At 34.7% G+C, this 14434-nt stretch overlaps 1 protein-coding gene across 3 annotated transcripts; it reads right to left on the bottom strand.

Moving 5' to 3' along the window:
* Positions 1–1562: 1562 nt before the first annotated feature.
* On the bottom strand, positions 1563–8511 carry LOC145582850 (WAT1-related protein At3g28050-like). 3 transcript variants are annotated; one of them, XM_081639876.1, is made up of 8 exons: positions 8218–8510; positions 8067–8129; positions 7278–7391; positions 5939–6173; positions 5698–5856; positions 5270–5421; positions 4290–4463; positions 1563–2050 (listed from the first exon to the last, which is right to left on the bottom strand). In XM_081639876.1, the coding sequence occupies exons 1-7, from the start codon at positions 8391–8393 to the stop codon at positions 4295–4297; spliced, it is 1068 nt and encodes a 355-aa protein (XP_081496002.1). In that variant the 5' UTR covers positions 8394–8510; the 3' UTR covers positions 1563–2050; positions 4290–4294. The 3 variants fall into 3 exon arrangements, with proteins under 3 accessions (XP_081496002.1, XP_081496004.1, XP_081496005.1); XM_081639878.1 differs by having other exon boundaries at positions 1563–2037; positions 8218–8509; XM_081639879.1 differs by lacking the exon at positions 1563–2050 and adding an exon at positions 2075–2801 and having other exon boundaries at positions 8218–8511.
* Between the last annotated feature and the right edge of the window lie 5923 nt (positions 8512–14434).

Genomic DNA, 14434 nt, shown 5'->3' with positions numbered 1-14434 from the left:
AGGTATATAGTACAAGGTTACATCGATATAAACTATCACTATATTAGATTCCAGATATATAGGTATAAATGTATAATTTCTTCCACCATATATTAATGTTCAAGGACCATTAATTTACTCATCTTTGTTACAAGTAATTGAAGTGAATAATAACTATATAAACAAACAAAGAAATAAGTGGGAAGGTGTGAAAAGTAAATAAAATAAATTAATAATAAGTAAATAAATAAATAAAAAGCGTGTTTTTTTGTGTAGCTGGCTACACCAATTGGTTGCTTGTAAAAAAAAAAAAAAGAACTAACCCTTATAACACTGATAGAGTAACTCTTATTATACTCATAGAGAAACTCTTTATTATATTTATTGAGTATCCCCAACAACACTCACTGAATAACCCCTATAATACTTGGTAACTTTATAACCCTAACTAAGTAACCCTTTTAACATTAACGAAGTAATTTCATAGTGGCTGGTTGGTGTGGCCAAGCAAATATAAAAATTGGTGATATAATGATAAATAAATAATTGGGTCAATGGTGTGGAACCAAACTAGAGAATAATTAGAGAAAAAGGTTTATAAAAAGGAAATGAATTAAGTAATATATTAAGAGGCTCAAAAATGAAAACGAGGGTTAGTTAAAGGGAGAGAGAGGCGGAGAGAGTTTCATCAAATAAAAAAGGGGTAGGGGTTAGGGTAGGGGAGGTCGTTATATATACTCGATTGTAACAAATACCAATGAATATTTTGTTCTCATTTTGATAATTGTTTTTCATTTAGGGCCTATTCACATTTACTAAGCTGAATTGAACTGAATTGAACTGATTGGAGCTGAACTAAACTGAACTGAAATGAACTGAATAGAGTTGAAATGAACATTTTATGAGAGAAGGAAATTAGGAGTTGAACTGAACTGAAATTAAGCTGAAGTAAACAAGCCCTTAATCATCAAATGAAGAACAAAAACTAATCTTGAGTTAGTTAGATGTACGGTGCACCCGAGTGTATATAACAAATTCTAGTGAGGGGTGGGGAGAGGGGATAGAGTCATAAACACGGACTAATGCCATATTCATATTCATTTCACCTTATATAATGATATTTGGGAAACTTAAATCATTTTGATTAAAATTAAACCTGTTTTTACTAAACTTAATCTTGAGATTCTTTATTTCATTTCTTTTTTCTTTTTTTTTTTGACAATAAAATAATCCTTTTCAAGGTGAGCTTTAAGCTTTTGCCAATAAAATAATCCTTTTCAAGGTGAGGTAATTTGCCAACTGAAATAGTAACGAAAATTATACACCCCTCTGAGATGTTACAAAGGGGTCTTCAAGGTAATCTCAAGTCGTTCAACATAGTGTGCTTCAAACCATAATAATAAATAATAAATATAATAAGAATAACGAACCGTCAAAGTGTATGATAACATATAAAATCCCATATATAAGGGCTAAGGCAGCAAAATTAAGGATGCCATGTCTGACTTAATGCTACTGTAATGTCATGCAGCAGACACCAATTTTCAAAATACTGATTCCATGTATTCAACAAATAGAAGAATTCTCACTGTCAAAAAAAAAAAACAAAAAACAAATAGAAGAATAAATAATGTTTATACAAGACTTAATCTTATGGCCAATAACAGTATTTAAAGATATATTTACAAATGATCTTACATCATAGAAGAATAAATAATGTTTATACAAGACTTAATCTTATGGCCAATAAGGCAATAACAGTATTTAAAAATATATTTACAAATGATCTTACATCGTTCACGGATAATGCAAAAAGGTTGACAACTAATCCATATACAATAGGTCAAATTATGGGCATTGATCATACAAAGATAGATGCAGTGATTCCTCAGTCTGCGGGCAGACAGAAGATCGCCATTTTTCCTGTTGACGGGATTTTTTAAAGCCAAGTGCATAGAGAACTATCGTGCCTACCATGGAATAGAATACAGCACCAGCAAATGAACACTTCATGCCCATCACATTCACTAGTTTGGACTCCTTCCAGCTTTCGATGACCTGATCATAGAAACTAAAACCATCAAAGTTTTATTTATTAGATCTGCTTGTAGGTTAATCAATCTCTGTAAAGACGTAAAACCCCAACATCAACCAAGATTTCCATCTTTCCAAATTTAATTGACACATTATCCAAACCTCTTGCAATCAAGAATGCCGCAAAATTCACAACAAAATCCTTTCATAATACTTGTACATAGTTATCCCCTTCCAATCCTATCAACTCCGTATAAGTGGATACATGTTTGAAAATCAAAATTATATACAAGTATATTTCTATTTTAAAGAACGTGAATATTATCTGCAAAATCTCAATTCTCAACTAGTATACTTGACTTTTATTACTAGATAGAGGGAGCACTTTTCTATGAAAAGTATGCAAACATACTACAAACAAATTATATTGATATCATACAGACTGCATACAAAGGAATAGACAGGAAAAGTAATATGTTATAATTTGGAATTTCTCAAGGATAGGAAATTGTCCAAGAGGCGACAAGGTATGAAAGGCCATTTTGATTCAAATGTCTCATTTTAACTAGCAATTGAGAATAATGCACCATCATCTTGGACTTATTCAAGAAGAAATTTCCACTTCAATGCAGACATTTCTTCTTACCTTTTTGCTTTTATAATCATCTCTTTCTTTATCCTGAGAAAGCTTCAGTAGCTATTTGCGTAAGACGTATGTTGACTTCTAAAAAAACCCACAGATGAAAACGATCTAGATACCAGATATAAACCCCTTCACCAGTAGTATACTGTCAATTGTCAAGAATAATAGTTTAACTCTTGCCAAGAAGAGATCCAATATGATTACTAAGACAATGAATACAATTGACGCACAAAGAAATCTAAGAAAACATCAACATTTTCAGCAAAAATATAATGCCCTCCGTGTACCATCTTCCTCAATTCAATAATTTAAGATAACACGAGCTATCTTGAGTCTCCCAAAGTGTAAAACAAATTAAAGGAAACACTCAATAATATTCATCATGATTTGCTTTCCTCACTGATCTCTTTGTATTAGAAATTCTCAGTCTAAAGACTTCAGCCCTTTTCAAACTCATCTGAACAAATAATTATGCAGCCAGACTGCATACAGCCAAAAGTATCACTTTAACATCATCCATCAACAATTTCTTTGAATTGAAGTGACAGGAAGCGGAAGTATTTCTTGTTTTCTAAAGTGTAACTAGGACTACTAGGTTAGGTAAGGTACAAATTTAAATTTTCACCACAATTTCATTATCCACAGAATTGATATGCACCCAAGGTAAAACTTTATTAATTAGTGTCATAACTTACTTTGACCTCAATCCAAACAGATCAGCAAACTATCTTAACCTAATTTCACCAGTTAGCTATAATTAAGGTTAGGTTACACTGACACAGCTCACCAAGATCCAAAGAACATGCGGACATAATAGATTAAATTTAGCCTGTAGCCTATATCATTGTAATGAACATGGGACTTACCGGCAATTATGAAAAAGAAACAACCCCTTTTCAGCATAATTGAGTTGACTACCACCTTATGATTTAATAAGCACAGCTATGACTGTCCTAATTGCTTTGCCTATCTCAGCATGCGTTGTGGCCTTGTAAAGGTGTGGTTATGACTTGTAAGCTTAAGTGAAGACTGAATAGAAAAGAGTAGGTTTAGTAGAGTGGTCTATGTAAGAACACTATTCTCCTAAACTTTCACAAAGATCATGGTGCAAATACCGTGTTTGAAAAGACACATGGCACAACAAGGCAATAGGGGTCCTTGAGTCTAGATGCAAAGAGTGAATGTGAGGCGCACTGGTTAAAATTAACGATTGTCTGCAAAATAACAGGTTGACTCGGTAAATAAAAGCAACCACTCAGTTCTAGAAAATTTAAGCATTAACTAAGAAGTATATGGTATGGTGGGGTCTATAGTAAACAGAAAAAGGATTTTAGCAGGGAATAAAAGAAGCGATCATAGGTCTTCAAGTTCACACCTTGATGCACCTCATCAACAAATACCTTGCCCAATCTATTCTCAGTCCTTAGATAGCTGGAACTTGGGGCTTCAACGTGGAAGCGTAACTTTTCTATGGCAGAAACACAGGTTAGGCATGATAATTAAAGATTATAAGCAACAACACAGACCACACTTTCCACTCAGATTAAAGGCTCACTTTTTATTTTCAACAAGAGAAAAATCCAACCACCAAAGGCCAGGCAACAATAAGAAACTCGCTGAAGAGGAAATTTACCTTCTTTACGCAGCAGCATTCACCGTCTCATCAGCATAATTTTCCAGCAATGGCATCTTTTGGGTGGGAGACCCCAAGCTGCTGAAGTGACCAGCATGAATTTTCTTCTCTTCTTTAGCCTTTCCCCACATAACAGAGTAGAAGCCAAGAACTATTATTATCACCCCAAGTAAACTGCAGAAAATCAGGCATTAAAATTTTTTATCTCCAAGAAAAAAAAGTCATAGCTATAAACTTTCAAGAGCATAGACATTAGACAGGGCCTGATTGCTAAGATACCTTATAACTAATCCATCTTAGCAAAATATATAATAGTACTTTTTATTCTCGGTTTGAATTTTCTAATCGTCATATACTTGTTCCAATTGACTGAAATTTTTTCAAGTATCTCTCCATGGTAATGATACAACTCAGACAAGTTATAAAATCCACTCAATTAAGATAGTCCTCGATACAACCCCTGTCAAACGTAAAGTTCCAACTTTTTTTTTTCTTTTTTTTTTTTTTTATTTTTATTTTTTCTTATTTTTATTTTTAAAGAAGTCCTACCTAAAGTTCCTTAACATTGCTCTACACAATCTCTCAAACAACCATATTATGTTCAACAAAATTTTTGTTTATCATTTTTTGCAGTGATTATTGTCTTTTGTGTCTAATCAAAGAGGAATATTTATAAGAGGGAGCACCATTCCACCAAGTCATTACCTCGATGCAGATGTTACCTAATTCAAGTACAAGATTGAGTATTGGTATGCAATTCTCACTACCTAAGTACCTAATTCTGTTATGTATCACATTCACAAACTAATTCACCTTTTACGATTCACACTTCATAGTTCCCGGAAAGAGAGAGAGAGAGAGAGAAGAGGGGGGGGGGGGGGGGGAGGGGGTCTATGCCTTTAGCATAAAAGCCAAAAAACTGTCAAAATTGTAACACTATCATCAGTAGCAATGACTTCCTTAGTAAGAAAAAAAGATACCTTCCAAGATATAATGTATCCCCAAAGAAAACAACACCTGCAATTGCAGCTATGGCAATTCCCAGAGGCTTAAACATGCAAACAAAAACAGGCCCCTTCCTTCGCAGGCACCATGAGCAAAGGCCAACTTGGAGGGCAGAACCAAATATTGCCTACACAAACGTATATTTCAGCAAGGAAAACCTATTTAGGACTACAACAGTAATATTAAATCAATATAAGAATTTCTTCTGACCTTGAGGTTCTGTATTTTAATTAAAAAAGATGCTTTACTTTGTACAATTAGCTGCACTGCCTAGTCAATCTAGCAAACATGGGACTCAAATTATAACAAAAGATAGGAAGCAACCCCACAAAGCCAAAGATGGTATTGAATTAAAAGACAAGACCTAAAGAAAAAGAACAGAGTGACTACTAAATATGCATACCGAGTAAAGAATTGCAAGCAGCCTCAATGTAGGTTTCAGACTCCAAGCACTTAGGTCCCGTTCTACAATAAGTGTCCCGATTCCAGATTGGATAGCAACAAAGAAGCAATAAAAGAACACAACAATGAGTTCAGCTGGATACTTTTTGAGAATTATTGCCTGAAAGTAAACAATAGAAAAAAGATATCAGCTCATCCTACTGATTGTTGGCAACTTGGCATTAAGGAGTTCTAGAACATACTTGTATGATGACCCAACTTGATGCCATGACACAATCAATAGCAAGAAAGAAACCACCAAGAATCCAGTTCATTTGATCTCCACGAAGACTAAGTTGATGAGTGTGCAAAGTTCCGAGCCTTTTCAGCAGTGGTGGACCTTCATAAAGAGTCACAACAAATGCTCCAGCAATCGAGACTATGGTTCCTACCAATTTTGCTAGACAAGTTATATTTCTTGCGTTCAGCATTTCCATCCTGAAATTACAAGTAAAAATTGTATTTTTACAAACCAACAACAACAAGCCTTAGTCCCAAAATGATTTGGGGTCGGCTAACATGAATTATCATAAGGAACCGTCAGAAAAGAAAAAAGCATAGCAAAATAATAAGATGTGACTAAGTTTTATGCTGGCCGCCACAGGCCTACTGCAACTCTCCTCCTTTATCCGGGCTTAAGAGCTGTAATGAATGCCACAAAGTGGCACTCACCTCATTTATACATAATTTCTTTGAAACACATTAAATTGTTTAACAATTAACAGAACCAAAATTTCCCATGAAGAATACTTAACTAATAGCAGTGAAGATAACATTGTTAGATACGTATGAAACATACAAAGGCCACCACTTTATAGTTTATATGCTTCGAGGTGTATTTCAAGTCTTTGTTGGTAAGTAAAAATGAGATTTGACAAACATGTGGATTCCAAAATCTACAGAATAGGTAATTTCAAAACGGACTTTCAATTTGGGGAAGACAGTGTTATACAGTTTGACATAATGACATTGACTCTGGAAAGCAACTCCTCATAAATTTAGGGTCTCATTTTTTCACTAATGATGCTCACATGTAATGGTTCACTATGCAACATGAGCATTCTTAGTTGATGGCCATGATGCATATCACACTCTGAAATTATAACTAAAGAAGGATTAGCTTATGTTTGGCAAAATGGGATTGGTATATAAATTTCCAGAATACGAAAGCCAAGAGATGTTTTTGCAATTACTATTGCATATAGACATATAGTTATCCAAGAAAAAAGAATAGCACTGCCTAGATGTAAACTACGGGACGAATTTTATAATCTACACAGCTAAATTCTACTCCATATTTGCCCCAAATAAAACTTCAAACATAATTTAGAGTCCGACGTGCTTATGCTGTTATGCAGGATTGCACTTAGAGACCGACGTGCTTACCACAAGAGGACTATCGCTTAATTACAAATATCTTCATAATTCAAAGGACATATCCAGCCTAAATTTAACTACACTAGAGTATCACTATTAACAAATTAATAAAAAGGAAAATAATACACGGAATACAAGAATAATAAAAAAAAAAAAAAATCATACCTAAAGATGATTGCAAGCAAAAATGTAAGCCCAGGAACAAGGTTCAGCATAGCCGCCCCAAGAGTAGGAGAGCTATAATTGATGCCAGTATACCCAAATAACTGAGCCAAACACCTAAATCACAAACAATCAACCCATTACACATAGTCCAAAAGGGTACTAGACACAATACAATAACCCTATAAAATCAATAAATGAAGTCAATTACACAAAATACAATAGGATATTCGAAAAACCAATTTAAATATATTATAATTCAAGAAGATTAACAAAAAATCCATCGCACAAAATTGAAAAGAGTAATTAAGAAGAAGAACACAACCTATCACACAAAATTCAAAAGGATACCATAAAAACCAATTCAATTAACCTATAATTCAAAAAGATTAACATAACCCATTGTAATAATTTAAACACAATTAGCCTATTAAACAAAATTGAAAAGGGTATATGAAAATTTTATGTACAATTACTGTATATAAAATGATAAATACAAGTACGCAACCCATTGCATTTATTTGAAAAGGGTACTAAAATACATATTCAATAACACTAAATCAAGAAAAAGCACATAACCCATTAGCTATTACACAAATTTCAAAAGGGTAACAGTAAAACCGGATTTAATTATCTTATAGTTTAAGATTTTTTTTTTTTTTTGAAGAACATAATGTAAGATGATTAACACAACCCATTGCATTAATTTTAAAAAGGTACCAGAAAACCCAATTCAATAAAAATATATAGTAAAAAAATTGAAAAGGGTATCAGAAAAACAGCAAGTCTAACCCAGAAAGAGCAAGCAGAAAAAACCATCCGAGGAGAGAGGAACTGAGCGGGGGAAGATTTGATCTGCAATTAAACACAAAACATGAGACAATTTCAGGTAAAGATTGCAGAAAATTGATTAAATTGGAAGAGATAGAAAAGGGGGGAAGACCTGTGGAGGAAGAGAGAGAAAGGGAGGAGGATGAGGGACGCAAGAGCATTGGAGTAGGAGACGAAGACGAAAGTAGTCATACCAGTATTCATAGCTTGTTTGCTGATAATCATGAGTCCAACTTGGCAAAATTCCGCCATTAACATTCCTATGTAAGGAGCTGCTTCACTCACCATCTCTTATTTGTTCTTTATCTATCTGTATTTTGGATTCGCACTTCTGAGTTCTGAGGAAGATGAACTTCGTATAAAATTAGTACACTAGATCAAAGTATGGACGGCTTGGACGTATGTTATGTCATCAAAAGTCTTCGGCTCGTCGCCCCTGTTGGAGATCCGACCAGTTTGGACCGATTCGGTGATATCATACAGATTTAGAGCAAGGTCAGGCCATTTTCGTGTTGACCAGGCTAGGGCTGTAAACTATACGGGCCGAGCCGAGTTTTAGTCTGTTCGGGCTAAGCCTGATAAGAATTATTCGTGTTCGATCTATCTCGAGCTTGAACGAGCTTTTAAAAACCTTGTTCGAGCTCGGCTCGTTAAAAAATTGGCTTGTTCGAGCTTTGTTCACGAACGTACTCGTTTGCATTTTGAGTTTAAGTTCGAGCTTGAACCAGTCTAAATCGGGCTTGATTAAATAAACGATTCCTAATTTATCATTAAAAATATGGTTTCTTTCAAAATTTTAAGAGCTCTTTCCCACAATAATGTTGGGAAAAACTCCAATTCCCTAAATACAATCCCTTTTTTTTATTATTCCCACATTACCGTCCACGCAAACAAGTTCAAGAAAACCGATTTTTTTTTACCGGTTCAGTGATAAACCAAGTAGCGGTTTTTAATAGAGAAAACCGCCACTTGAAGTAGCGGTTTTTAAATTTAATCCGCTACTTCAAGTGGCAGTTTTCTTTATTAGAATGAATACATTTTTAAAATAAAATCTGTAACTGCATAACACTATAATAACCTGCAGCATTTAAACCTGCAAAACGTTCAATTTCAATCTGCAAAGCAACCAAATCACACACACTCCAATCTCATCCATCATGAGAATAAATTATCAACAAGCATTGTTTGATCTAAAATCCAATCATAATTCAAGTAACTTTACAAGCAATGTCCATTAACCAAATGCCAATCAATCAATATTTGCAAAATATGTATAATAATGTTAGCAAAACAATCTCAATCTCTACACCTAACTTGTACGTTGCTTCTTCCCAAGAAGTGATGATGAAGATGGCAAAGCAGACCCGTCCTCTGAAATGTCATGTAGAGCAACTCCACCCCAAGAGTAAGTAGTACCTCGGCGTCGAACTCTGTTATAATGGCGCTGCACTAGTGGAGGATATGTGATAATAGTATGCTGAGGTGTAGAAGTAGCTAATATAGGTGTTATAAGGGGTGGCGGAGGGGAAGGAGGATGAATAGAAGGAGGAGGAGTACAAAGTGTAGGTGTTATAGTAGGAGCAGGAGTACGTAAGGGAGGACGCATAATAGGATAAGGAGTACGAAGTGTAGGTCTCACAGTAGGAGCAGGAGTACGTAAGGGAGGCCGCACAATAGGAGAGGGTGCACGAAAGGCACGTGAAGTTTGACCACCATGATGAGGTGGTGGTCTAATCGGTTGAGTATGCACAGAAGAAGAAGATGACACTTGAGGTTGCTCAATAAGGCGTGAATGTCCAACCCTAGATAAGCTCTGGCCACAAAATGTAGTAAGACTTTGTATAGTCTCTATGGCAAAAGGTAAAGCCTTGTCTGCATGCAAATCAGATATGGTCTCTGTAGCTCTACATAGCCTCGTGTGCATTTCAGCAACTGCATGAGCCTACATTAAACATCCAATGTCAGTACAGTAATTAAACAACTAAACAATTTCATTGAAATAAAAATGAAATGAAGTTCATACGAGTAAGAGGTCGGAGGTGGATGGCTGGTAATGATTCGGTGGACGAGACTGTGAAGGCGGAGTAATAATAAGCCTGGTGATACGACGATACCAAGCTAGGTACTCTGTCATAACTGGTGACGAAGATCCGGTAAACGGATTACCCTGAACAACCAATGCTTCTCGTCGGCTCCATTCCAGCACATGTGTGGAATGTCGAGACTCCCAGTTACTCTGTCCCCTCCAATCCTTCTTGTGTAGAGCATCACCTGTGTCAACTCCCTGTGGGATTGATTGCTCTAACCCGAACTGACGCATGACTCTGTCTGGTACATGTAACTCAACGACATCAAAGCAAATCAATGGGGATCGCGTACGCCAAATATGAGTGTTAGAGCGACAAATCTCTGGTAGTCGCTCCATCACAGCCTCGGTATATGGTTGCTAAACCATCTGTTTCACAACACATGATTGTTATTAGTAATAAATTGGCATAACTATAATACGTGAATTTTAACAAATAGGGAGATATTGAACAACTTATTGTACCTGGTCCTCACGCTGATGGTCAAAAGCATCTCGATAATATGGAAGTCCAGATGCTGTATGCGCACACGAAAGGTGTACATGAAGCCAACTGTAAATTACATAATTAAATTACTTATTTATTAAATTCCATCTTTTAAGAAAAATTCAAGCAATACACTACCTGCACGCAAGGGAGTCAACACCTCGCACATGTTGTGTCCCTAAAATGTCTCCCTCCTCCTGAGGGTCCTCCTGAGGTGGGTCACGAGCCCCCCGTACGTAGGGTCGACCAATGCAAATGTGCTCCCACGACCACAACTGCACGAGGATGAGTGCACCTCCAATCTGACATGCTCGACACAACCGACGATACAAAAAAGCAAGAGTTGCACTCCCCCAACTGTAGGTCGAAGTTGTCTCCCAATCTCTGAGTAATGGGAGATAGTAGAGTGACACAGCGTCGCCACTCTTATCAGAGAAGAGGATGGATCCCATGAGAGCTAAAATGTAAGCTCGACTATATTGCTGAATCACCATGTCATCCGCTCCTTTTGGTACCTTCGAGAAATGTTGTCTCAACCACATTAACTTCAAAGTAGATCCTTCTAAATAAGGCTTCCCCTTCTCATCAAGACCGGGTCGAACTCTAAGTAAATCCTCAACGATATCATGCCAACTCTTACGTGGATGAGGACCAGTGACCGGTGGACCATGGACTCTTAAGCCGAGCAAAACTGCGACATCCTGTAAAGTAATAGTGGCCTCTCCTACCACAAGATGAAAAGTATGTGTCTCCTATTGTAATACCCCGTATTTTTATACGTATTTTCCTAATTAATTAATTAATTATTATTTTCTAAAAAGGGTATTCTAGTAATTTAACTTACTATTTAAATCTTGGAGCCAAAACGATATTTGAATTTTGGCGCCAAAAGTATTTTAAAAACAAATTATTATTTTGGATAAGATTTATTATCCATTTATCCTATTTTAAAAACCGGATTATTTTTATATTTTGGATATTTTAATTAAGGCAAAAGCTATATTTTATTATTATTTTAATAAGTCCGAAAATCCCATTTATTTGGCTAATAAATTTCGGATTTTCCTAAGAGAAAATCTGATTTTATTAGTTAAATTATTTGGTGAATATTTGGTATTTTATTATTTAATTATTTATTACAATAAATATTATTTACACAATTATTTTAATTCCTTAAAACTAGCAAAATAATTTCCTAAAGTACTAAATAGGAGGGCCGAAAATATGAGCTTAGGAAAGCTCAAAAATTTCGGCCATCCCATGTAGATTTTGGGAAAAATATTTTTGGTAAATTGTATTTTTAATTATCTCCTTAAAATCTTCTATTTTCCTTAAATCTAATTCTCCATCTTTTTAGTATCCAATCATTTTATTTTCTTGCCATCTATTTTTCTTAATTATTCCCCATGTAATTCCAATTTCCTTAATATTTTTCATGACAATCATACCTTCCATATTCAATTATACACAATCTCTTCAATATCAAAACTTTCCTTAAATCTTTACTCACTTCTCCAAGTAATCCCTTAAACCCTACTTACCATAATTCTTCCCAAATTCTCTTACCATAATTCTTGCATGAGCTAGCCTATAAATACCCCTCACATTCTTCACACCAATTCTCTTCTTTTCTTCTCCTCTTTTTACACAAATCGTCCCGTTTATCTTTGAAGCCAATTTTCGGGCACTTCTGGTCAGTTTTTGGGGTATTGCTGTTTCACAGAAGATTGTTTCTCTCGAAAAATCCTTTAGGTTAGGCTCAAGAATCACCCAATTTGGAGTTATATCAAAGGAGTTATAGCCTCTGCAAGTTCTGCCTATTCTTTCCAACGAAAATCCAATTCTTCTCTTTTCCTTGGTTTCTTATCTTTTCTCTTTCTCTTTCTCTTATTCAATTATTATTATGGGGGATTTATAAAAATTATTATGAGTAGTTTTTAATTATATAAATTAGATTTTTAATGATGTTTACGAAAATTAATTTAAAAGGTTCATGTACATATAGTTGGGGGGTTTTTAATTTCATTGTTGTGATTATTTTTTAACCTTATATTAATTAAGGTTATATTTATTTGTAGGGTGTTTTTGATCAAGCTACTTGAGAGTTCTTTTGAAGTGTTTTTGGCTAAGCAAGGATCAAGGTACGTTAGGTGGCTAGATACCTTGAAAGTGATCGATTTGAATGAGCATGTTTGAATGATTTTATGGTGATTGAATTAAATTGACTTGAATTATGGTTTATGAAATAAAAGTATGTTTAAAAGATTGGTTTTAATAATTAAATTGGAGTATTGATTTTTATAACATGTTTTGATTAATTAATTTGTTATTCATGTTTAAAAAGGATTGGTTTTGAAAGCTTGTTGGATTTATAAAAAAAAAAGGGGAGTATTATTATTATTAAAGGTTGGAATTATTGGATTTAAAGAGGATTTATTTAATCATTGAATTAAATTTATTATTTATGCTTTATAAGCATGTTAGTAATCCCACTATGCGGATTTGGTTTATTGATAAGGCCTTGGACTTTGTATGACCGGGTCTTTCCTCAAGAATAGCCTTGTAACATAAGGAGACTAGCTTGGGGGGTGTGCACACTTGGGAGAGGAATTGGTTAAATTGGTTTAATTGGTTTTAAAATAATTGGAATTGGTTTTATTGATTATTGGATTTGAATATTGAGAATTGGTTTTGAATCATGAGTTTGGAATTATTGGAATAATTATTGGAATTGATTTCAAAAGCATGTTTGCAAATAAATTGAATTTAATTATCTTGCACTTACCGTACTTAGCATATTTGCTAACCCGTACTTCTTATTTGTTTTGGTTCGCCCTGTTTACCGTGATGGTAAGCAGTGTTATTTCAGGTGGAGTGAATAAATTGATGCATTGGAGTCCCGGGATTGGTTTCACTAATCTATTTTTGAGTACTCATAACATTGGTTTCTATTCATAGTTATTATTAATAGAGGAGAGTTTCGAAGTTTCCGCTGCAAAGTATGGTTTTGTTAGTAAGTTGAGTAGCCTTGCGTAATCACGCGGCGGTAATACGCCTAAGTCTATCTCTACGGTATAATTATATGTATTATACTATTTCCGTAGAGGGAGATTTGGGGGTGTTATAAAGTGGTATGAGTTTTCAAGGTCCTAAAAAGATTAAAATTGGAATAGTAATTAAAATTGTGGGTAGACTTAAGAGGGCATATAGGATAGATAGAGTTTCGCATTTGTGTATGAGTTAAAAGCCTTATTTTACTTAAAAACTATTTTCCTATTTGTGGAAAGATGAATGAGAAAAGGATGCTCGAGCTCTCTACGGAGGCCTATAATGGGTACGACTCTCTGTCTAGGAAAGGCTCTCCTCAACGTCGTAGGTAACTTTCCTGGGAGACGCGGGCTCGACCGTCCTATAATCATGATTCAAGTACATATTTATTATTTTTGAAAATAAAAAGAATTGAAATTATTTGAAACTTGAGTATGTGATTATGTGTGCATTAAAGTTGGTGTTAAAACACCTGAAAGTGTGTATAAAGGGTCCGAAATTTTGGAGTATTACCCATGGTTGGGTGATTTTGAGTTATACTTGGTTTATTGAGTTATGAATTGCTTATTGCAAATGGATTTTGAATTGGATTGTTTGTGTGATTTGGCATTTAATTAATTGTTTTGCATGTGTGTGTGTGAAACAGATGGAAAAGATTGATCAAATGAGACATCAATATTTTGACATTCATTATTTGAAAGATAGTGG

Source organism: Chenopodium album, chromosome 15, assembly GCF_948465745.1.
Source record: "Chenopodium album chromosome 15, dcCheAlbu1.1, whole genome shotgun sequence".
In the NCBI taxonomy this organism is placed as follows: domain Eukaryota; kingdom Viridiplantae; phylum Streptophyta; class Magnoliopsida; order Caryophyllales; family Amaranthaceae; genus Chenopodium; species Chenopodium album.
This window is presented reverse-complemented; position numbering and strand designations above follow the sequence as displayed.